General features: G+C 33.9%; 1 protein-coding gene across 1 annotated transcript in view; it reads left to right on the forward strand.

Annotated features, from left to right (window-relative positions):
* FSIP2 (fibrous sheath interacting protein 2) overlaps nt 1-26,716 on the forward strand; it is a 129,866-nt gene that overhangs the window by 29,925 nt on the left and 73,225 nt on the right. Inside the window, exons 10-14 of the mRNA XM_059928283.1 lie at nt 849-964; nt 1,785-1,830; nt 3,036-3,142; nt 5,344-5,404; nt 26,269-26,326. Coding sequence (XP_059784266.1) covers nt 849-964; nt 1,785-1,830; nt 3,036-3,142; nt 5,344-5,404; nt 26,269-26,326 — 388 coding nt within the window. The remainder of the gene's footprint in view (nt 1-848; nt 965-1,784; nt 1,831-3,035; nt 3,143-5,343; nt 5,405-26,268; nt 26,327-26,716) is intronic.

Genomic DNA, 26,716 nt, shown 5'->3' on the forward strand with positions numbered 1-26,716 from the left:
TGATCAATCTGGCTTTATCAGTTTTATTGAACTTCTCAAGGAGTCAACTGTCAGTTTATTTTCCCTCTTGTTTTTCTATTTCTTTTTCACTTTGATCTTTACTTATTTCCTTTCTTCTGCTTACTAAGTGTTGACAAGGACGTGGGAGAATTAAAACTCTGACACACTGCTGAATGGTATGAAATGGTACAACCACTTGGGAAAACAGTTTGGCATTTCTTAAAAGTTAGACATATACCTACCATATGACCCAGCCATTCTACTACTAGGTATTTACCCAATAGAAATGAAAAAGTATGCCCACACAAACACTTGTGCAGGTAAGTTCATAAATATTTGTAAGTTGCCAAAACTGGAAACAACCCAAACAACAGGTGAATAGATAAAGAATGGTAGCATATCCATACAATGGAATACTTCTCAGAAATTTTTTAAAAAAGGAATGAATTATTAAAACATACTATACTGAGTGAAAGAAGCCAGGCAAAAAATACTACATATCACATACTATATGATCCCATTCATATAAAATTCTAGAAAATTCAGATTAATCTTGTGTAAGAGGTACAGAGCAGTGTTGTCTCAGGATGGGAAGAAAGAGATAAATGGATTGCAAAGGTAGATGAGAAAACTTTCAGGGGTATTAGAAATTTTATTTTGGTTGCAGTGATGGCTTCACAGTTATAGATGTATTTTTAAATTGAGGCAACCATTCAATTTAAATAATAAGTTATAATTAAATTATAATTAAACCACTATAATTAAACCAAACAATTATAATTAAACCATTAAATTATACTTCAGTGAGTTCTTTTTAAAAATACACTGTTTCTTTCATTTACTTTTAGGACCCTTTGTAAACACCATTCATCGGTCTCTAAGTAGTTCAAAGAATGTTGCCAAAAAATCAGTACCTTCTGTTGTTTGTCAGCCAGATGTACAAGATAATGATATTGAACAAAAGGTATGAAATTATGTCTCAAGCTTCTGTATGTGATTATTAATTTATCTAGTTAACTTTTACTTCTGTGAACCATCTCCCTCTCTAGCGTGTTACGGATTGGTTAGGGGTATTAGGATCTATTCATGAGAACTGATCCCTTTCCCTAGATGTGTTGAGTTACCTTTGTGCTAAACTCACTCTCATTAGCAGAAACTAATCCAAACAAACATTTAGCAATTGCAATATCTAATATTTATTGAGCATCTACTGTTGGCCAAAGCCCTGTGACTTTTTCCTGAAGGAAGGGAAGATGAATAAATTGGTCACATAGGATACAAAGAAGAATAAGACATAATCTTTCCCCTTGAGGACTCATTGTCTAATGGGGCAGACAGATACAAAAATGTTATTACAGTAAATTGAGAGTCTGGGATGATAAATTTTATTTTGATTCTAAGCAATGTGTTTTTAAAGCAGTAGATTGGATTAGAATAGGTTGGATTGTATTTCCCTGAAACAGACTGAATGACTAAACGTTTTAGAACCAACCACTAAATAGATTACCATGTCTTTAAACAAAATATGGAGTACTAGAAGAGGGTAAAGTTTGTACATGGCTGCATATTAAACTCAATTTTGAACTAGTGAAATTTGAGATCCCTGTGGAAGGTGTCCTAGGAGGTTGGTAATAAGTATTGTCCCTGAGACAATTTTCATGAGAGAGTTAGAAGATAAAAGGGAAGAAAATCTGTATTAATTTGGTTGATTGGTAGAAGGTAAAATCTCTTTCAGAAGTGAAGTTACTAATGAATGTTCTTATCTTTAATGTTGTACCATATAGAAAGATGGAGAGACAAATAAAAAATCAAGTATTTTTGATAATAGAGGTAAGAAAATAAAAAACATTCATAATTGTTCTGTTGTTTGTTAAGTACCTAATTATGGTTTCACCATATGGTTTCTCAAGTTACTTGTTATACCTGATTATAAAAACCATGGTTATTTTGGAAAATAAAGCATGGTATAAAACTGTTTTTGAATTTTGATGTTATAATTAGCCTATATGTTTGAATGATTGCTTGATAAGTATGACTTGAAATTTGCGAAGTGTGGAAAAGTTAGAGTCTCTGCTGTAGCTGTTTATAGTGATAGGTAGAGTAAGATACTGACATACTATGGTTCAGTAGCTTATAATACAGAGAAATATCCCCAGGAAGGTCCTCATACTGCACTGGCATCTATTCCCCACAGACAATACATCCTATTTCCCATCTCCCCTTGAGTGGAATATACAATAGCTAAGTTTTTCTGCACCTTGTTAGATTTTTGGAAGTCACTAAAAACACTCTCATGCAAAACCTATATACACACATAGAAAATACTAGACACCTCCATCCAGTGGCCAATGACCACCTCAAATTCAATACAAAAATCAAATTTTTCAACTTCTTGATCCTTCTGTTTTTACCCAGGCACAAAACTTGACTTATCTTTGACTCTTCCTCTTTCTTGAATTTTGTATCCCAAAGTTGCCACTCTCTGTCTAATCTACCTCCTTCATTCCTCTTTCCCTCTCTTTTGCATTCCCACAACTGCTGCCTTTCTTTCCCCCATCCTTGACTATTTCAGTAACCTTCCTCCAACCTCTTCTTCCTCTTTTTAATCCACCCTACATTTTGGTGTAAAGCAATCTTTCTACAACACAGTTTTGGTTATTCCCCTATTCAAGCTGTGAATGGTTTTCCGTCACAGACTGAGTGAAATGCAAACAGTTAAATCTGCCAGTGGTTTGTGGTTAGTTATAGGGATTAAGCTGGCATAATATTAAATAAATTAGGATCAGAGGTTAAGAATCTCAGACTTGTTCCTGAGGGCAGTGGTGAACACTGGAAATTTGTGGGCACTAAACATCAAAAAAGGTCATGTTATTCTTAGAGATACTTCCTTAACTCAGGTAAATCCCTGATTGGTGTATTCCAGTGATTGTGGCAGCTCAGCAGGGAGAACACTGGATCAGTTCTATTCGTTAACATTCACCCTTGTTCCAGCAATATTATCTTTTCATATGTAAAAGTATCTCGTCTTTCTCCAGGAGAGATACATGTCTCAGCTCAAGATTCAAAGATTTCAGCTCAGAATTCAGCTACAAGAAATTTTCCCAGATCTTCACAGTCTTATGTGGGTCCTTCAAAGGATGAGGTATATATTTCTTTTGCCGCAAGTGCAAACAATAAATGAAGTACAATCATATGATCATCATTGGTATAAAAAATTCACTCATGAAATGACAATACAGAACAACTTCAGTCCCTGAAATTAATCATACCATAATAAAATTTTAATAGCTCTAGGATAGTCTTCCCAAATATAAGCTACAACATGTTGTTTACAGTACATACGTGCAGCCTTCAGAGGAGGTATCAAATTAGGCTTCTCTGATTGGGCTTTGACGAGTACTGATGGATTGTTCAGAGACAGACATACCGTCTCTCCCCATTTCCTTTTGACCAGTGAACAGTTACTTGCTGTTGAAAAGTTACCAGCAAAAATTCAGGTGCGGCTTCTGAATATAACATAGATATATAGATATTTTTCTCTGTGCATTGCCAGCTTGCTATTATAGGAGTCAAAAGCACATCTTCCATTCCATTAGTAACACAGTGTTAACTGTATCAACTGTGCTAAAAAGTTAACATGGTTTGAAAGAGATTTCAGTAAACTGGAAATTTATTAAATTCTTTCCAAATGAATTCTATTTGATTAGGGTAGAAAGTGGCATCTTCTGTGTCCTCTAATGCATAATGATTGACAGACTACATTATACGTAGCTCATAAATGTAGTATGTTTACTATAATATGCTTCTCTGTAGCACAGTTTTATTATAAACAAGTATTTTACGTTTCAGTGTTCTACTATGTTAATATCCACATTAAGCATGAAAAAGAAATTTCTTAACAACTCTGACATTTAAAGTCCTCATATTGCCCAACAGATGTCAAAGACTATGTCATGTACTAAAAACCAAACCAAAACAACAAAAAAATGAAAAACTTCTTTAAAAACTGTCTATAAATTTTATTATTGACCTTTTTTGAGTAATATGTGTATTCTTAAATTTGCCATCCATATTTCTCTAAAATGAATATTAAATGTCCACAAATATCTAATTTATTATGATAAATACTATGAGAATTTTATTATGATAAGTATCATCCTGTTTCCAACATGTTGTACAAAGCCTACCACTGTCAGAAAATGTATTTCTGGTGGCCTGTGTTCAGCTCTCAGATCTGGGAATAAAAAAGTCTATTGCAGGAATTCCCTGGCAGTCCAGTGGTTAGGGCTTGGCACTTTCACTGCTGGGGGCCTGAGTTCGATCCCTGGTTTAGGAGCTAAGATCCCACAAAGCACATGGTGCAGCCAAAAGAAAAAAAGTCTATTGCACTGGATTTTCTGCTCTGAGAGCCAAATCCTCATATATTCAGAGAATCTGCTCTCTGCCTTCCAGCTCTGCTTAGTCTTTTATTCTTTTTTTAGCCTTGTTAAAAATTACACCTATTCATTTGTCCCACTGAGTTAACTTCCTTACTGATCAGTGCACTCCAAAGATAATTTAACAATAAATAATATTGTACAGAAAAGAGTTAACATAGCAGGCTTGGGACTGCTGTCTTTGTAGAGGCCTGCTTGCAAGATTGGCCTATGGCTAGTGTTTGGGAACTTGGCTTTTCTAACATTCCCTAACTGATATGGAAATTTCCCTAACTGAATGGGTGGGTGCCTGTACGTAGATTCTGCAAACAATGTGATTTTTGCTGAACATCTTATTTCCTTTTGGGGGGCTAGAATTTCAGATATGCACTAGGCAGAGGATGTCTTCATGACCAGCCTTCAATAAAAACCTTCAGTGCTGAGTTTCTAATGGATTTCTCAGGCTGAAACATTGCACACATGTTGCTGCATTTTTTATTGCTGGAGAAAAGAGCATGTTCAAATGTGTCCTTTTACAGGAGGGAGAGAACATAAGGAAGCCTATGCATGGATTTTTACAGACTCCTCCTATGTCTTTCCCCCTTATTTATCCTATAGTGTATCCTTTTACTGTAATAAATATTAGATGTGAGTACAACTGTATTCTGAGTCCCATGAGTCTTAGCAAATTACCTTATGTGTGCATAGTCTTGTGGCCCTCCTATAATATAACTGTGAACTTTTGAATTCTGTAAATAATTGATGTACTATAACCATCAAAAATGTGTGCATTTCTAAAAATTGACATTTAAGAGTTCTCAGAATCTTAAATCTCTGTATTTTAAATATATAAATAATAGTTGATGTTCAGATCCTGGAAAAAAAAAAATCCTTTGAGAATGTCTGTTTTGTTGTTTGGATTATGTAGAAGGAGATAAATGCTGATTGGAATGAAAGATCAAAGAGACCAAGCTACTTCTGTGAATCAGGTAAACATCAGCAACAGCTATTGAGTAAATTGTGCAGTCTATTAATTCATTCTTTCAACTAACATTTATTGAGCTCCTGATTCATGCCAGGTATGGTGCTAAAGACTGAACAAAGAAAACCCATGGTTCTTACCCAGGGCTGTTACAGTGTAGTAAGGAGATAATCATGCCAATAACCAGAACCCAATACGATAAGTACAATAAAGAAAGTAGGTGTGTGTACAAATCAGAAGAAATATAGAGAAGACAGTGCCTAGGTCTGCCTGGGGTCCTCAGAGAAGCCTTTACAGAATAGGTCATACTTAAGACATGAAAGATGAGAAGGAATTTTCTATTTCAATTTTGAGAAAATTGATACTTTTTAATGTTAATTGTTCTCTTTCTCTGAGCATTGAATGCCTTTCTATTTGTTTAGAAGTTGTCTTGAATACTGTTTTATTATATACATATATATATGACACATAAATATGTGATTCAGGATAAATATTGGTTTTGTACTTAAGTTTATTCCTATGTAATTTTATCACTTTTGCCACTTTTATAAATATGTTCCCACATTCATGTATAAATAGATTCCTAATGCTAGAGAAACACTGTAAAGTTTTTCATCTTGTATCCAATTACCTTACCAAAATCTCCTGTTAATTTTAATATTTTTGCTAATATCTCATTTTTTATTAATAAACAATTACATGAGAGAATTTTTTAAATTCCCAAATGTTTGTACTCATTTTAATAATCTGTCTAAATATAGTTACTGGAACTTCCAATATTAAGTGGCATGGTAGTTAACAATATGACTGTTAAATTCTGGGTTTTACTTGAAATAGTTTTGGTGTTTTGCCACTTAGGATATTTGCTGTTGGTTTTGGTAAATAATACTTTATTATCTTTAAATAGTGTTTTTTCCTATCTTATGGCTGAAGATGAAATTATGAATTTTATTTATGAAATAAAACTATTAATTTTTGAAAAATCTTTTCTAGTACCTATTGATATAATCATGATATGTTCTTTGATTTATAAGGATTATGTTGATAGATTCTATCATATACTATTTTCCCATTTCAGAAATAAATCACACTCGTCATATTATATTTTTGTATATTCTCTAAACTGAAGTAAAACATATAATCAGAAAAGACTACAAAATAATATACAGCTCAATGAATTATCACAAAGCAAAACACCCATGAAACCACAATGTAGATTGAGAAATAGAACATTGGAAATCCAGCAGAAGGCCTCATTATACTCACTCCCAATCAATATTCTCCTCCACAGATACTGTCATTATCTTGATTTCTGATATTATAGTTTATATATCCATTTGTGTATATTTGTGCAGTTTCTTATTATCAAGCCAATACTCCACTGTCCTAATTACAAAAGCCTTGTAGTAAATCTTGATATCCAGTAGAGCAGCTAGAGTATTGACTAGTTGACTATTCTTAGCCCTTTGCCTTTCCATATAAATTTTAAAAAGAGCTTGTTGAGTTCCAAAAAAAAAAATCTTACTGGGATTTTTTATTGGAATGGCATTAATCTGGAGATCAGTTTCAGGAGAATTACATCTTTAAAGTATTATATCTTCCAGTCCAGGAACATACGTAACTTTCCTTTAATTTCTCTCACTAATGTTTATACTTTTGTGTCTTAAATATTTTTCATTAGATTTATTCCTAGGAACTTGATTTTTTATGATATTTTAAAGAATATCTTTTAAATTTGTATTTTATAATTATGGATGCTCTGATGAAATAAAACTAAGTTTTCTATATTGGTCAGAAACCTGGGTAACCTCAATTATTATTACTAATAATTTATCTACAGATTATTTTAGACTTTCTACATATATAATAATGTTTTCTACAAATGTCAGCTTTATTTCTTCCTTTCCAATCCTATAGCTATTTTTCTTGACTTCTTAAACTGTCTAGTATCATTAGTGTGTGTTGAATAAGACATTCTTTTTGTTCCCAATCTGAGAGAGAATACTTAACATTTTGTAATTAAGCAGAATGCCTGCTGATTATTTTTTATAGGTCTCAACATATTAAGGACGTTGTCTTAAATCCTTACCCTGCTAAGATCTTTCATTATGAATGGATGTTGAGTTTTGATCAGTTGGATTTTGTTTTTGTTTCACAATTACTGAGATGATTATATGACTTTTCTCCTTTATTCTGTTAATGAATTATGTTCATTTTTTAAAATGTTGCTACAGACTTTTCTTCAAATAATAATCATTTGATCGTTATGTAGTATTCTTTTTCTATGCACCTTGATTCAATCTGCTTGTTTTGTTTTACATTTTTTCCTTATATAGTCATAACAGCAATTGGCCTATAATTTTCACTTCTCATAATATCTTTTTTAACATAAAGGTTGTACTATCTTTATAAGTGTTCCATCCTTTATTTTCTTCTGGAAGACCTAGGTAGAATATTGGGGTAATTTTTTCCTTAAACATTTTATAGAATTTACTGGTGACAGTATCTGGGCCAGGAGTTACTTTGTTAGGTAGTTCTTTTTTTTTTAATTTTTATTAATTTTTATTTATTATTTTTGGCTGTGTTGGGTCTTCGTTTCTGTGCGAGGGCTTTCTCTAGTTGCGGTGAGCGGGGGCCACTCTTCATCGCGGTGCGCGGGCCTCTCACTGTCGTGGACTCTCTTGTTGCGGAGCACAGGCTCCAGACGCGCAGGCTCAGTAGTTGTGGCTCACGGGCCCAGTTGCTCCGCAGCATGTGGGATCCTCCCAGACCAGGGCTCGAACCCGTGTCCCCTGCATTGGCAGGCAGATTCTCAACCACTGCACCACCAGGGAAGCCCCTGTTAGATAGTTCTTAATTACAATTAAACATTTTTAAATATAGGATCATTTAGTTGTTAGTCTAGTAATTTATCTTTTTCTAGAAATTTATCAATTTGCCTAAGTTTCCAAATGTATTAGCATAAAATTATTCATAATATCTTGTGTACGTATCCTAATACTAATATTTTAATTTTTTAATTAAAAGCATTCAGAAAATACAAATTTGTGTTCAGTAAATCATCACAAAGCACACAAATCTATGTAACCCCTGATATGAACAATAATATTATCTGCACTGCAAAAACACTCATTCTTTTCCCTCCAAATCAAAACATCCTGCCTCCTTTTCATTCTCTTGATTTCTACCACAATAGATTAGTACTGCCTGTTTTTGAACTTTATATATAAATGAAATCAAGGTATGCTTTGTTTCTGGCTGCCTCTCTCAATATTATGTTTCTGAGTTTCATACTATTTTTGTGTGTCATTGTAATTCATTTTAATTGTTATATAGTATTCCACTTTATGAACATACAATTTATTCTGTTTATGGATATATGGATTTTCCAGATATGAACTGTTATGAGTAATATTTATGAACTTTCTAGCACATTTGTGTGTGAGTGTGTTCTATGGATATATATCTAAGAATAAAACTGCTTGGCCATTGGATATGTATATACACTAGTAGATAATGCTCAAGAGTTTCCTGAAGGGGTCTCACCAATTTAAAGTTTTACCAGCAGTTAATGAGAGTTCTTGTGATTTCATATCCAGCCATCTCAACACTTTGGTATTATAGTCTTTAATTTTAGCCATTCCAGTAGATTGTTATGTTATTGAGGTTTTAATTAACATTTCTCTTATTAGTAATGAATTTTCATATCTTTATTGGCTACTTGGATATCTCCTTTTGTGAAGGTTCTACTTAAGCCCCTTACCTATTTTTCTATGAGTTTGTGCCTCTGCTTCTTACTAATTTGTTAGCAGGTTTTTTTAATATTCTGCATAATGAATCCTTTGTTGTATATAATGGTGTAATATATTCTCACACTATATGCCTTTTCTCTCTTTTATTAAGGCTTTTGAAGAACACGTTATTATCATTCAAATTACCATTTATTTTTGATGAGTTATTTCTGTGTCCTGTGTAAGAAATCTTTTCCTAGCCAATGTTATTTCTTTGATTTTTTTTGTGAGAAAACTTAAGATCTATTCCGTTAGCAGATTTCAATTATGCAGTACAGTATTATCAACTACAGACACTATGTTATACATTAGATCCTCAGACTTTGTTCATCTTATATATAAAAGGTTTACCCTTTTACCAGCTTCTCCCTATTTGCTTCTTATTCCAGCCCCTGGCAACCACCATTCTACTCTCTGTTCCTATGAGTTCAACATTTTTTTTAAGATTCCACATAAAACTGTAATCTTGCAGCATTTGTGTCTCTGTGTGACTTATTTCAGCTAGCATAATACGCCCTCCAGCTTCATCCATGTTTTCCCAGATGGTGAGTGTGTGTGTGTGTGTGTGTGTGTGTGTGTGTGTGTGTTTAGATAATATATTTTCTTTATGCATTCATTCATCAACAGACGCTGACATTGTTTCCATACCTTGGTTATTGTGAATAATGCTGCAATGACCATGGTAGTACAGATATCTCTTTAAGATAATGATTTCATTTTTTGTGTGTATAGACCTGGAAGTGGAGTTGCTGGATCATATGGTAGTTCTATCTTTAATTTCCTGAGGAACCTCCATACTGTTTTCCAGAATGGCTGTACTATTTTACATTTTCACCAACAGTGTATATGTGTACCCTTTAACCCACATCCTCACCAGAATTTATCTCTTGTCTTTTTTATATCACCTCACACCTATTAGGATGTATATCTTATTGTAGTTTTGATTTGCATTTTCTTGATGATTATTGATGTTGAGCACCTTTTCACATACCTGTTGGCCATTTGTAGGTTTAAATTGGAAAATGTCAGTTCAGTCTCTCTGCCCATTTTTTAATTGGGTATTATGGGTTTTTTGCTATTGAATTGTATCCTTATGTATTTTGGATGTTAACCACATATCAGATACGATGTTTGCAACTATTCTATCCCATTCCATGGATTGTCTGTTCATTTTGTTTATGGTTTTCTTTGCTGTGCAAAAGCTTTTTAGTTGAAGTGATCCCATTTATTTTTGCTTTCATTTTCTTTGTTTTGCTGTCAAATCCAAAAAATCATTGCCAAGACCAATGTCAGGGGGCTTAGTTTTCTTCTAAGAGTTTTATAATTTCAGATCTTACGTTCAAGTTTTTAATCTATTCTGAGTTGTATTTCGTGTACTGTATAAGGTAGGGCTCCAGTTTCATTCTTTTGCATGCAGTTGTCCAGTTTTCCCAACACTATTTTTTAAAAACACTATGCTTTCTGCATTGCATATTCCTGACTCCTTTGTTATAAGTTAATTGAATGTATATATATACATATACATATATGCATGGGTTTACTTCTGAGCTCTCTACTCTCCCCCATCTACCTCTGTGCCAGTACTATGCTGTTTTGATTACTGTAGCTCTGTAATTTAGTTTAAAATCAAGAAGTGTGATGCCTCTAGCTTTGTTCTTCTTTCTCAAGATTGCTTTGGCTATTCAGGATCTATTATGGTTTGATATACATTCTAGGACTGTTCTATTTCTGTGAAAGATACCATTGGAATTTTGATATAGACTGCATTAAATCAGTAGATCACATTTGGACACTTTAACAATATTAATTCTTCCCATCCATGTTAAGGCATATCTGTCCGTTTATTTGTATCTTCAGTTTCTTCCATCAATGTCCTGTAGTTTTCAGTGTACAGGTCTTTCACCTCCTTTGTTAAATTTATTCCTAAATATATTATTCTGTTTGATGCTATCTAAATGGAATTATTTTGTTAATTTCTTTTTCTGATAGTTTGTTATTAGTGTACAGACACATAACTGATTTTTATATACTGATTTTTGTATGCTATGTCTTTACTGAATTCGATTATTAGCTCCTACAGTTTTTTTGGTGCATTCTTTAGGGTTTTCTCTTTATAATATCATGTCATCTGTAAATAGAGATAATATTACTGCTTTGTTTCTGATTTAGTTATATTTTATTTCTTTTTCTTGCCTAATTGCTCTGGCTAGGACTTCCAGTACTGTGTGAATAAAAGTGGCAAGAGTTGGCATCCTTGTCTTGTTCCTGACCTAGAGCAAAAGTTTTCAGCTTTTCACCACTGAATATGATATTAGCTGGGGACTTGTGTGGTCTTTATTATGTTGAGGAACATTCATTCTATGCCCAATTTATTGAGAATTTCTATCATGAAATGGTGCTAAATTTTGTCAAATATTTTTTATGCATCTAGAGATGATCATATGATTTTTAGCCTTCATTTTGTTAATGTGGTGTATTACAGTTAACCACTTGCATATGTTGAACCATTCTTGCATCACAGGGATAAATCCCACTCGATCCTGGCATATGATTCTTTTAATGTACTACTGAATTGGTTTGCTAATATTTTGTTTTGAATTTTAACATCTATGTTCATCAGGGATATTGGCCTATAGCTTTTTTTTTTTTTTTTTTGGAAGAGTTTGATAAGGATTTGTATTAATTCATCTTTAAATGTTTGGTCAATTCACCAGTGAAACCATCTGGTCCTGGACTTTTCTTTGCTGGAAGGTTTTAATTTTTTTCATTGAACTATAGTTGATTTACAGTGTTGTGCCACTCTCTTCTGTACAGCAGAGTGACTCAGTTATACACATATATACATTCTTTTTTTATATTATTTTCCATTACGGTTTATCATAGGATATTGAACATAGTTCCCTGTGTGGAAGGTTTTTGATTACTGATTCAATCTCCTTATTAGTAATTGGTCTGTCAGATATTCTACTTCTTTATAATTCCATCTTGGTAGGTTGGATGTTTCTAAGAATTTATCCATTTCTTCTAGGTTATCTAATTTGTTGGGATATAATTATTCATGGTAGTTTATTATTATCCTTTGACTTTATGTGGTATCAACTGTAATGTCTCCTTTCTTCATTTCTAGTTTTGAGTCTTTCCCCCTTTTTTTTCCTGTTAAGTCAAGCTAAAGGTTTGTCTATTTTGTTAATCTTTTTTAAAAAGTACTTATTTTTATTAATCTTTCCTATTTTCTTTTTAGTCTCTATTTTATTTATTTCCACTCTGATCTTTGTTATTACCTTCCATCTGTTATCTTTGGGCTTAGTTTGTCCTTCTTCAATTAGTTCCTTGAGCTGTTAAAGCTAAGGTGTTTATTTCAGATATTTTTCTTCTCAGAAAATCAGTAATGCAACAGAGGTCCTACGTTGACACAGTAGACAAGTTTGACTTAATTGACATCTACAGGATACTACATCCAAAAAAAAAAAAAAAAGACTACACATTCTTCTCAAGCATGCGTGGAAAGCTCTAGAACAGACCATATACTAAGGTAACCAAACAAGCTCCAACAAATTTGAGAGGTTAGATATTATTTCAAGCATCTTTTCTGACCACAAGAGTATGAAACCAGAAATCAACCCTAGAAAGAAAAATGGGAAAAGAATGAACACTAATGGAGACTAAACAACATGATACTTAAAAACCAATAGGTCAATGATGAAATCAAAGAAGACATCAGAAAATAACTCAAGATAAACAAAAAAGAACTCACAACCATACAAAATCTATGGGATACAGCAGAAGCACTTCTATATACAAAACTACAACAGTCACACAGAGATAGAAAACAAATATATGGTTTCCAAAGGGGAGAAGGGAGGGAAGGAGAGACAAATGAGAGGAGTATGGGATTAACAGATACAAACTACTATACATAAAATACATAAGCAACAAGGATTTACTGTTTAGCATGAAGAATTAAATTCAGTATTTTGTAATCTATAATGGAATATAATCTGAAAATATATATATAACTGAATTACTATACACCTGAAGCAAAGGAAATATTGTAAATCAATTGTAATTTAATTAAAAAAATAAGTAAGCAAAAAGTAAGTTTAATAAAAAAGTCAAAGTCAAACATCCATTTTTCCATAGAGATAAGGACAGAGCATTCCTAGCCAAGCTATTAACTCTGTCTTCCAAAACTGTGGAATTTTGTTTTGTTTTTTATTCTATTCTAATAATACCCTCTATGCTAAACATTTTCCTGTGAGTGTAGCTCACAACTGTAGATTTTGATGTAAATTGTTCTGTTTTTTATTGGTTTACACATAGATTTTACTTCCCCTCTTAAATTCTCTTTCAAAACAGGTATCTGTGCATATTTTTAAATTTCTAATAAATAATTTTGGTAACATTCTTATTTTTAATTTCTTTGAATTAGTATCAGAAAATATAGCCTTTAAACCTCTCTTCGTTGAAGTTAAGTTTTCTTCGTGGCCAAATATGTATCGATATTTTTTAATGTTCCACAGATATACCAAAAAAATGTCTATTCTTTATTTGAGAGACCTAAGGTTTTAATTCATGCATTGGCCAGCCATGAAGTTTCTATTGCAACTATTCAACTCTGCCACTGTAGCTGGAAATCAGCCATAGGCAATATGCAGTGAATGGGCATAGCTTGAGTCTTTCATCAGTTTTGCTTTTGACAATGTCACATGTAGTTCTCAGCCCTATGATTGCTGGGTTCCTCTTAAGTGAGTTTTTAATTTTCTCTACTTGGTCATGCGTTTTTTTATGACCTTAGCTGTTAGGCCTATGTATTAGCAGGAAATCAGCAAGTAGAGGAAACCACAATTATTTCTGCATAAGAGGAACAGGATGAATAGAATCATAAATAACCCTCTGTTAAGAGAAACTTCCTGTACCTCCCCTCAGGTATAATTTGTAGCCCTTTCTTACCTTCAGGACCTACAGCAAACCAGTCTACCAGTAGAGCTCCCCTTCAGGTCCTCTCAGTGTAAAACCGTTATCTCCCTTGCCTTCCTCCCCACGTGAATAACTGTTTGCCTGAGAACTTTTTTTTCTTTTTTAATTTTTACTAGAGTATAGTTGATTTAAAATACTGTGTTAGTTTCAGGTGTACAGCAGAGTGAGTCAGTTATACATATACATATATCCACTCTTTTTTAGATTCTTTTCCCATATAGGCCATTATACATTACAGAGTACTGAGTAGAGTTCCCTGTCATATACAGTATGTCCTTATTAGTTATCTATTTTATATATATATATAGTTATCCATATATATATACACATACACTGTGTATATAAATATAGTATGTATATGTCAATCCAATTCTCTCAATTTATCCCTTCCCCCCTTTACCCCATAGTAATCACAAGTTTGTTTTCTACATCTGTGACTTTTTGTTTTGTAAATAAGTTCATTTGTACCTTTTTTTTTCCTAGATCCCACATATAAGTGATATCATATGATATTTGTCTTTCTCTGTCTGACTTCACTCAGTATGACAATCTCTAGGTCCATACATGTTGCTGCAAATGGCATTATTTTGTTCTTTTTTATGGCTGAGAATATTCCATTGTATATATGTACCACATCTTCTTTATCCATTCCTCTGTTATGGACATTTATGTTGTTTCCAGGTCCTGACTATTGTAAACAGTGCTGCAGTGAACATTGGGGTGCATGTATCTTTTTGAACTATGTTTTTCTCCAGATATATGCCCAGGAGTGGGATTGCTGGATCATATGGTAAATCTATTTTTAGTTTTTTAAGGAACATCCATACTGTTCTCCATAGTGGCTGTACCAGTTTACATTCCCATCAACAGTGCAAGAGGGTTCCCTTTTCTCCACCTCCTCTCCAGCATTTATTGTTTGCAGATTTTTTGATGATGGGCACTCAGACCAGTGTGAGGTGATACCTCATGTAGTTTTGATTTGCATTCCTCTAATAATTAGTGAGGTTGAGCATATTTCCATGTGCTATTTGGCCATTGACATGTTTTCTTTGGAGAAATGTCTATTTAGATCTTACGCCCATTTTTTGATTGGGTTGTTCGTGCTTTTGATACTGAGCTGCAAGAGCTGTCTGTATATTTTGGAAATTAACCCCTTGTTGGTCGCATCATTTGCAGATATTTTCTCCCATTCTGTAGGTTGTCATTTCATTTTGTTTATGGTTTCACAGCACCACTTATTAAAAAGACTGTCTTTTCTCCATTGTATATTCTTGCCTCCTTTGCCATAGGTTAGGTGACCACAGGTGCATGGGTTTATTTCTGGGCTTTCTATCCTGTTCCACTGATCTAGATTTCTTTTTTTGTGCCAGTACCATACTGTTTTGATTACTGTGGCTTTGCAGTATAGCCTGACGTCAGGGAGTGTGATTACTCCAGCTCCATTTTTCTTTCTCAAGATTGCTTTGGCTATTCAGGGTCTTTCGTGTTTCCATACAAATTGTAAAAATATTTGTTCTAATTCTGTCAAAAATGTCATTGGTAATTTGATAGGGATTGCATTGAATCTGTAGATTACTTTGGGTAGTATAGTCATTTTCACAATATTGATTCTTCCAATCCAGGAACATGGTATATCTCTCCATCTGTTTGTGTCATCTTTGATTTCTTTTGTCAGTAGCTTAAACTCAGTACTTATTCTGAGTACAAGCATTTGCCTCCTTAGGTAGGTTTATTCCTAGGTATTTTATTTGTCTTGATGTGATGGTAAATGGGATTGTTTCCTTAATTTATCTTTCTGATCTTTCATTATTAGTGTATAGGAATGCAAGATATTTCTGTGTATTAATTATGTATCGTGCAACTTTACAGAATTCATTGATAAGCTCTAGTACTTTTCTGGTAGCATCTTTAGGGTTTTCTATGTATAATATCATGTTATCTGCAAACAGTGACAGTTTTACTTCTTCTTTTCCAATCTGGATTCCTTTTATTTCATTTTGTTCACTGATTGTGTGGCTAGGACTTCCAAAACTATGTTGAATAGTAGTGGCAAGAGTGGACATCCTTGTCTTGTTCCTGACCCTAGAGGAAATGCTTTCAGTTTTTGCCATTGAGAATGATGTTTGCTGTGGGTTTGTTGTATATGACCTTTATTATGTTGAAGTAGGTTCCCTCTATGCCCACTTTATGGAGAGTTTTTATCATAAATGGGTGTTGAAATTTGTCAGAAGCTTTTTCTTCATCTATTGAGATGATCATATGGTTTTTATTCTTCAATTTGTTAATACAGTGTATCACATTGATTGGTTTGCATATATTGAAGAATCCTTGCATCCCTGAGCTAAATCCCACTTGATCATGGTGTATGAACCTTTTAATGTGTTGTTGGATTTGGTTGGCTAGTATTTTGTTGAGGATTTTTGCATCTATGTTCATAGGTGATATTGGCCTGTAATTTTCTTTTTTTGTGACATCTTTGTCTGGTTTTGGTATCAGGGTGATGGTGGCCTCATACAATGAGCTTGGGAAGTATTCCTTCCCTTCCTCTGCAATTTTCTGAAGAGTTCCAGAAGGTAGGTGTTAACTCTTCTCTAAATGTTTTACAGAATTCCCCTGTGAAGCTATCTGTTCCTGGACTTGTGTTTGCTGCAAGTTTTTAAATCATAGTTTCAATTTCAGTACTTGTGTTTGGTCTGTTCATATATTCTATTTCTTCCTGGTTCAATATTGGAAGGTTGTACCTTTCTAAGAATTTGTCTGTTTCTTCTAGGTTGTCCATTTTATTTGTGTATGGTTGCTTGTAATAGTCTCTTATGATCCTTTGTATTCCTGTGGTGTCAGTTGTAACATCCATTTTTCATTTCTAATTTCATTGATTGGAGCCCTCTCCCTTTATTTCTTGATGAGTATAGCTAAAGGTTTATCAGTTTTGTTGTTCCAAAAGAACTAGCTTTTCGTTTCATTGATCTTTGCTGTTGTTTTCTTTATCTCCATTTCATTTATTTCTGTTCTGATTTTTATGATTTCTTTTCCTTCTACTAACTTTGGGCTTTGTTTGTTCTTGTTTCTCTAGTTGCTTTAGGTGTAAAGTTAGGTTGTTTGAGATTTTTCTTGTTTTCTGAGGTAAGATTGTTTTGCTATAAACTTCCATCTTAGAACTCCTTTTGCTGTATCCCATAGGTTTTGGATTCTCTTTCTTTTGTTGTCATTTGTCTCTAGGTATTATTTGATTTCCTCTTTGATTTCTTCAGTGATCCATTGGTTGTTTAGTAACATATTGTTTAGCCTCCATGTGTTTGTGTTTTTTATAGTTTTTATTCCTGTAATTGATTTCTAAACTCATAGTGTTGTGGTCAGAAAAGATGCTTGATATGATTTCAATTTCCTTAAATTTTCCGAGGCTTGATTTGTGACACAAGGTGTGATCTATCCTGGAGAATGTTCTGTGTGCACTTGAGAAGAAAGCGTATTCTGCTGGTTTTGGATGGAATGTTCTATAAATATCAAGTCTGTCTTCTCTAATGTGTCATTTAAGGCTTCTGTTTCCTTATTAATTTTCTGTCTGCATGATCTGCTATTAGTGTAAGTGGGGTCTTAAAGTCCCCCACTATTGTGTTACTTTTGATTTCCCTTTTTATGGCCATTAGCATTTGCTTTATATATTGGTCCGCCTATGTTGGGTGCATATATATTTACAATTGTTATATCTTCTTCTTGGAATGATCCCTTGATCATTATGTAGTGTCCTTCCTTGTCTCTTATTTTAAAGTCTATTTTGTCTGATATGAGTATTGCTACTGCAGCTTTCTTTGATTTCTATTTGCATGGAATATCTTTTTCCATGCCCTCACTTTCAGTCTGTGTGTGTCCCAGGTCTGAAGTTGGTCTCTTATAGACAGCATATACACAGGTCTTGTTTTGTATCTATTCAGCCATTCTGTGTCTATTGGTTGGAGCATTTAATCCATTTAATCCATTTACATTTTAGGTAATTATTGATATGTATGTTCCTATTGATATGTATGTTACCATTTTCTTAATTGTTTTGAGTTTGTTTTTGTAGGTCTTTTTTCATCCCTTCCTCTTTTGTTCTCTTCTCTTGTGGTTTGATGACCATCTTTAGTGTTGTGTTTGGGTTGCTTTTTCTTTTTTGTGTGTGTATCTATTTTTTGGTTTGCATTTCCCATGAGGTTTTGATGTAGCAGTCTATATATATACAAGGTTGTTTTAAGTTGCTGGTCTCTCAATTTCAAATGTAATTCCCATTTCCTGTATTTGTACTCTCCTCTTCTCATGTTTGCTGGTTTTGATATCATATTTGTGTATGGATGATTTCCTACTTTTACTGTAGGTTTGCTTTCACCAGTGCACTTTCCAATTTGTGGTTTTCTTGTTTCCAGTTGTGGCCTTTTTTTTTTTTTTTTTTTAACCTCACCTGCCTAGAGAAGTTCCTTTAGCATTTGTTGTAAAGCTGGTTTGGTGGTGCTGAATTCTCTTAGCCATTGCTTGTCTGTAAAGCTTTTGATTTCTCCATCGAATCTGAATGAGAGCCTTGCTGGGTACAGTATTCTTGGCTGTAGGTTTTTCCCTTTCATCACTTTAAACATATCCTGCCACTCCGTTCTGGCCTGCAGAGTTTCTGCTGAAAAATCAGCTGATAACCATTGGGGATTCCCTTGTATGTTGTTTGTTGATTTTCCCTTGTTGCTTTCAATATTTTTTCTTTGTATTAATTTTTGTTCATTTGATTAATATGTGTCTCAGCATGTTCCTTCTTGGGTTTATCCTGTATGGGACTCTCTGTGCTTCCTGCACTTGGGTGACGATTTCCTTTCCCATGTTAGGGAAGTTTTCTACTCTAATCTCTTCAAATATTTTCTCAGGCCCTTTCTCTTCTTCTGGCACCACTATAATTCAAATGTTGGTGTGTTTAATGTTGTCCCAGAGGTCTCTGAGACTGTCCTCATTTCTTTTAATTCTTTTTTTCTTTATTCTATTCTACAGCAGTGATTTCCACCATTCTATCTTCTAGCTCACTTATCCATTCTTCTTCCTCATTTATTCTCCTATCAATTCCTTCTAGTGTATTTTTCATTTCAGTTATTGTATTGTTCATTTCTGATTGTTTGTTCTTTAGTTTTTCTAGGTCTTTGTTAAACATTTCTTGTATCATCTCGATCTGATCCTCCATTCTTTTTCTGAGATTTTAGATCATCTTTACTATCATTACTCTGAATTCTTTTTCAGGTATATTTCCTATCTCCTCTTCATTTATTTGGTCTTGTAGGTTTTTATCTTGCTCCTTCTGCAACATATTTCTGTCGTCTCATTCTATCTAAGTTACTGTGTTTGTGGTCTCCTTTCCACAGGCTGCAGGATCATAGTTCCTCTTGCTTCTGGTATCTGCCCCTTGGTGGGTGAGGTTGGTCCAGGCTTCCTGGTGGGAGGGACAGATGCCTGCCCTCTGGTGGGTGGACCTGGGTGTTGTCCCTCTGGTGGGCAGGGCCATGTCCGGGGTGTGTTTTGGGGTGTCTGTGAGCTTAGTACAACTTTAGGCAGCCTGTCTGCTGATGGGTAGGGCTGTGTTCCTGTCTTGCTGGTTGTTTGGCCTGAGGCATTCCAGCACTGGAGCCTGCAGTCTGTTGGGTGGGGTTGGTTCTTGGTGCCAAAATGGGGACCTCCAAGAGAGCTCACACCAGTTAATATTCTCTGGGGCCTCTGCTACCAGTCCTCTTGCCCACACGCTGAGGTACAACCAACCAACCCCCACCTCCCCAGGAGACCCTCCAAGACCCCTAGGTAGATCTAGCCCAGGTTCCTATGGACGTACTGCTTTATGCTGAGTCCCAGTGCACATGAAACCTTGTGTGCACCCTCCAAGAGTGCAGCACGTGCACTCAAGCCCTGCTGGGCTTCAAGGCTAAATGCTCTGGAGGTTCTTCCTCCCGATGCCAGACCCTCAGACTGTCTTGGAGTCTCAGAGGGCTATTGGTATGTGAGAACATCCCTATGTAGCCTGCTTGGGTTTAATTTTTTTTTTTTTTTTTTTTTTTGGTGCAAGGGCTGTTTTTAGTACGGATGACTACCACCTCTTTTCTCAGTGTATGCCCTATCTCTTTGATAGAGGGTTTGACTGGTGTTTTGCTGACTATAGCCTGCCCTGGATATTGACTGGGGCCTCCCCTTTGCTCTGTGGTGGTCACTGCCCTGTCAGGGGCAGGGTCTGCTCCCTAGTTGTCCACATAGAGGCCCCCAGATCTGTTTCTTAGCTGTGTTTCTGGTCTATGATGTGAGGTAGGTGGGACTGGAGCACTCCCATGGGGAGAGAAGCCACTGAGTATTCCACCTCTGGAGCTGTTCACCTGTGAGCGTGCTCTGTTGTGTCCCCTTTCGCCTATTGTGCGGGCTCACAAAGTACACTGTTGTTGGTACTGCTCTCAGTCCCAGCTTAACCGTGGGTATACCAGCAATTGCTACTGACTCCCTGCCTGAGAACTGTTCTTTTGAAAGATCTGTCTTCACCCACTTATCTGGAATGCCAGCTTGCTAATATATGCAGATACCATATATGTGTGGATCTGTTTCTGATTTCTCTATTCTGTTCCAAAAGATCAGTTTGTCATTGCACTAGTATCACACTGTTGATGATTCACAATGTCTTGACATCAGTAAGAAGACATCTCATCCACCAGCTCCCATCTGCTACCACTTTTACCACTTTGTTCTATTTTTCTGGGAGTGCCTTGGCTAAATCTATCTTCCTCCATATAAATTTTAAATTGACCTGCCAGTCAGAAACACACACAAACACACACAGCTGAAGTGTTGACTGAAACTGCATTGAAACTGTAAATTAATAAGGGGAGAACAGATATCTTTTCAATACTGATTCTCCCTATGAGCGTAAATGGTCTGTCACTCCATTTTATGGAAATTTCATTTCTTTAAGTTTAGTATTTTCGCCAGAAGCATCTTACACATCTTTTTGTTAGATTTGTTCCTAGGTACTAACTATTTCTATTGCTATTAAAAATGATATATTCTCTAACTACTTGTTACTAATGTATAGAAATGTGATTGATTTTTATATGATTATGTGTCCAGCAACCTTTTCAAATTCTCTAATTCTTATTCCTTATTTGTTGATTCTTTTGTTTTTTAATATAAATATATTACCGATAAATAATGACAGATTAGTTACTTTATTTGCAATCTTAATATTTTTAAATTATTTCTTGTACTCTTCCCATTTCTAGGGCCTTCAGAGAAATGGTGAATAAGATGATGAAAGTGGGCTTTTTGTCTTCTTTCTGATTTAAAATGTTTTAAAATTATTCACCATTAAATATGATGCCCACTGTAATATATTGGTAGATGCCAGGTTAAGAAAATGCCCTTCTATTTCTAATTTGCTAAGGTTTATCAGTAAATGTTGACTTTTTAGTGCATCTCTTGTTGAGATGATCACTTTTTATTCTCAGAACAATCATTCATTCCTTGATTAAATCAAATTTATTCATCATGTATTATCTTATACATTTCTAGATTAGATTTTCTAGTAATTTTTGTAGGATTTTAGCATCCAGGTTCTTGAGAGAAGTTCGGCTGTAATTTTCCTTTTTCATAGTTTTCTGGTGTGGTTTTTGTACAAGTTTACAGTAGCTTTATGAGTTATATTACCTCTTTATTATTTTCTGGAAGTTTCTAAAGTTAGAATCATATATTTCATAAATGCTTGGTAGAAATTACTGGCAAAATAACCTGGTCCTGGCTCTCTATGTGACAAAAACTTTACAGATTCAATGACTTTAGTGATTCAGAACTATTCCTATTTTTCGTTTCTTTTCAGATTTTTTGGGCATGTTAGACTTTTCTTGAAAATGTATTCAGTTCATCTGAATTTTCAAATTTATTGACATAAATTTATCATATATCCTCTCCATACATATTGAAAGGATAGGATTATTGAAAGGTAGTATGGCATAGCGGGAAAGAACACATACTCTGACCCCAGACTAGTTAAGTTGAATCCACACTCCCACACTTAAATTTATGTTTGGCCAAGTTGTTCAACTTCTCTGTTCTTTAGTTTTTCCAACTATAAAATGAGAATAATAATAGTACGTTGTTCATATGATTGCTATGGCAATTCAATAACTTAATATTTGTCAAGTGCTTAGAACTGTGTATGACTCTAAATTGGTGGTATGTACAAAAGAGATTTTGAAATGTACTGCAAAATTTGATGTGCAGTATTTTTATTCTTCTCTAAATCATATCTAAATTCCAATTTTGTGTGTTATTTTGTATATATGAGTTTAAAAATTTCAAGTATATTGGATTTGTTTTTCTTTTTGTTATTGATTTCTAATTGCTTTGTAGACTGAGAACATGACCTTTATGTTACCAGCCTTTTGAAGTATCTGAAGAATTGCTTTATTGGCTTAGTGTACGTGATTAATTTGTTTAATGTCCTGTTTGAAAACAATGAATATTGTCCACTTTGAAGTACAATATTCTAAATATTTCCATTTAACTGAGATGTTTAGTTGTGTAGTTCAAATAGTCTATATTCTTACTTTTTAAATTCTTTGTTCAAAAAATTATCGGGAATGATAAGATAGTTTTTCAACTCCTCCATGTAGTTGTATCCATTTTGGCTTTTTTATTTCTTGATCGAGGTTATTAGTCATATCTAGGGTTATCTTGGTAACTTATTACCAAGGTAATAACTTAATCTTATTATTATGTAGTGACCTTTATCCTGAGCCATGCTTTCTTTCTTAAATTCAATTTGCCTGATGTTACTATAGTTGTATCAGCTTTCAATCTTAGAGTCGTTAGATGTTTAATTGTAGCTCTTATAAATAATTGACTTTGGATTTTGCTTTATTTTATTCAGTATTAGAATTTCTGATTTTTAACTGAATTTAAACTGCTTACATTTATGTTAATTACAGATCTTTGGAAGATTTTTGCTGCCTTATTTTTGCTTTCAGTCTGTTCTCCTTTTTAATATATATATATATATATTTAATTTCTCCTTTCTTCCTTTCTTTTAGAATATTAAATGTATTTTTTAATTCAGCTTTCCTTCTACTGTTTTGGAAATTTTTTACTATGTGTATATTTCTGTTGACAATTACCCTTAAATTTTAACATGTACTTAAAGTAAAAGTCAAAGTTAGAATAATTTACTTTTACTCACTATCTCATATCATATTTAACTAATAATTTATCTGGTAAAAAAATTCAAAATTAAATTACTTTTCTATTTTATAGAGATTATGTGTCTATTTTTCTATTAAATTACTATTCTATTTTTCAAGTTTTATTTATATTTTCTCACATGTTTACCATTTTATTGTTGTTCATCATTCCTTTTTGCATTTCATACTTTATAGAATCACCTTCATTTTTCCTAAAATACATCCATTCTTTAGAAATGTCATTAATGAATGTATTTTGGGAGTAAAGTCTCAGATTTTATTTAATAAAACTGTATTTTATCCATGTTATGGGATATAATTATGGCTGGATATACCAGTTCTCAGGGACAGTTCTTAGCACTTTAAAAATATTGTTTTACTTAAATGATCTGCTTTCTGTTCTACTTAATTCCTATGTAAGTGGTCCTTCCTCCCACATCCCCCTCCCCACCTTCTCACCCCCGCCACACACACACCACAGGCTGCTTTAAAGATCTTTCATCTGCTTTACTTTAGTATCACTATGATGAGCAGTTCTGGCCAAGTCTCAGCTGTTTTTCTCTCCTATGTTGCTTCTCCTCATTTTCTTTATTCTTTTCTTCTGAAACTCCAGTTATATACGTGTGTGTGTGTGCGTGCGTGGGTGTGTGTGTGTGTCTACTTATACATCGTCTAAAAACCACATTTTCCATTTCTCTCTATTGCATTCTGGTTAATTTCTTTGAGGTTGTCTTCCATTTCACCAATTCTCTCTTCAGTTGTATCTATTTTACTATTCTATAAATTTAATACACTTTTAAATTTGTTTGATTAAACATATATATATAATATATATTATATAATTTCTCATTATTATTCAGATTTGATTGGACTTTTTTGATAGGTTCCATTCCTGTGATTTCCAATTACTACTTTATTTAAACATATAAAATGCACATATTTTATATTCTATATTTGATAATTCCAATATCTGAAATATTTGTGGTCTAATTTTAATGGTTTTTTTTTTTCCTGATAACTGGCATGTTGGTTTGTTTCTTCATTTTTGTCTATGTGTGTGTGGCAGGGATGTGTTGTTATATGTTAGCTTGTTTTTGACAGAAATGCATCATTTTTGACAGAATTCCTTACTTTGATAGGATGTATTACTATGTAGAAACTCAAACTGAACACGTTAAATATGTACAGTTTTGCAAATATCAATTATACTTCAGTAAAGCTGTTAAGTTTTTTTCATGCGCTACTGCTAGGCATCTGGGAGAGCTATAAAAACAGGTTCATTTTAAATTTCTCATTTGGAGTTTTATGGACCATACAGTGAATTTGAACCTCAAAGTCACATAAGAGATAATATGTGGTTATGAATTCTTCAGAGATATTATTCTTTTCTGCTCTTCTTCCTCTATCCACAGCTGATGCCAAGGCATAATTTGTTTGTGCTGCTACCTCTGTGGCATGATTTTTTTTAAGACAGCTCTTTCACCAAGGGTGTAGTTTTGTGGAATAAAGTATATTTTCACAAGCTCTAAGGTTTTATTTCCCATCTGGTTTGAGCCTGATATATGGTTTTAAATCCCCTGGCTATCCATTAAGTTTGCAGTTATGGCCAATGGGCACAGGGCAGGCATCAGCTTCACCATTTGCTTACAATTCCATATGTGTGTTCCCCCCAATTTTTTACTCTCAAAGATTTCTCTTACCTCCTTGAAAGCTTAGCTGTCTTTAAGAGGATGGTTTTAATATTTTATACAGAATTCTAGGAAAATATTTTTAGAATATTTACTCCAGCATATTAATGAAACCACAGAAGAGTTTGTTTTTTATTTTGCTTTTAAAATTATATTATCTTCACACTTAATTTCTCAGGTCTATGAATTCTTAATTTCAGGTACTGCTTCTCCAAATCTGAACACACACAAAAAAAATATCTACACAAACAAAGTCAAAAAGTTTCATAGGATTTAAGTAAGACTTTTTTACACATCACTGGTACCTATTGGTTACTCATTTATTGGGAGAAACAAGAGTTACCACTTAAACTTGACTGAACAGGCTCTAATTACTAACACTACTTTCTGTAAACAGGACATTCTTTTTGTCTAAAATTTTTATTCATTTGTGTATTTGCATAATTAACAAACACCAAATCCAGTGTGGAGGTGTTGTGCATAAAAACTTTCTATGTCATCTGTATCCAGAATCTTTACTAAAATCCAATAATGAAATCTAGCTAGATTACATACAAAGTGAGTGAGATGATGTTTGAGTGGGAAGAGATTAATGGCCAACAAATCAATGAATAAATGTTGAGGAAACATATTAATTATGTAGTATTCTCAAAAAATAAATGTTGGAGATATAGTGGGAAATTTACATCATAATCAGGGAGACAGAAGAGTAAACCTTTAATTACAGTATAGCATAATGAGTTTTATAATAGAAAGGGGTAGAATGCTTTAGGACCACTAGAGAAGAATATTTACTTAGTTTCAAGGAAGGCTTTCTAGAAGAGTTAACACAAGCTGACTGAGACCTAAAAGATAAGAAGTTAAAAGAGGGCATAGGGTGCTCCAGACAAAGGAAATGGCAAAAACAAGGGCCCAGAGGCATGGGAGAGATGATACATTTAGGAAATAAGTTATTTTGTGCCTCTGATCCATAGAATACACATGGAAGACTAGCCAGAGAAGACACTAGAGAGATAGATAAGAACATCAGATTGTATGGTATATTTTATGCCTTGCAAAGAAATTTAGATTTCATTGTCGAGAGTCGCTGGAGGCTTTTAAACAAGACTGTGACAATAGAGAATAAAGAACTATTAGAGGATATTATCATTTTACAAGTTGTTGGGGAAGGATGCAAACTAATTATTTTCTTTTTCTGGTAAATAGGACCTCGGGCTCCTGCCACAGTCCAGGGTATTTTCCCTCCTTGTGTTTTCTCAAATACGTAAGTATCTAAGAAAATTAATGTATAATGATAAATGATAAATTAATATTCTAATAAGTATGTGGGTCATATTAAAAAGCAAATAATTACATGGGATCCTCCATTCTTGTACTTCTACTTAGATTTAGTGAAACGTTTGTCTTTTGCAAATTCTCCTCACTAAGCTTAAGTTGTAAAGTAGACAAAGTTAATGTTCTTCCTTATTTCCTTACCCCGCTGTGGTTCTACACTTGCCCTATATTCAGAGTCTTCATGCCACTTTCAAGATATCCAACCATGTCTTCTCCTCTTCAGGTAGCTTTCCAGGATCTGGACTTGTCTCTTTGCCTTTCTCCCCTTTGAAACATTTACCATTCCTTAAACCTTTTGAGATTACTGGCTTCCTAAGGA

The sequence above is a fragment of the Balaenoptera ricei genome, chromosome 7, assembly GCF_028023285.1.
Source record: "Balaenoptera ricei isolate mBalRic1 chromosome 7, mBalRic1.hap2, whole genome shotgun sequence".
NCBI lineage: Eukaryota > Metazoa > Chordata > Mammalia > Artiodactyla > Balaenopteridae > Balaenoptera > Balaenoptera ricei.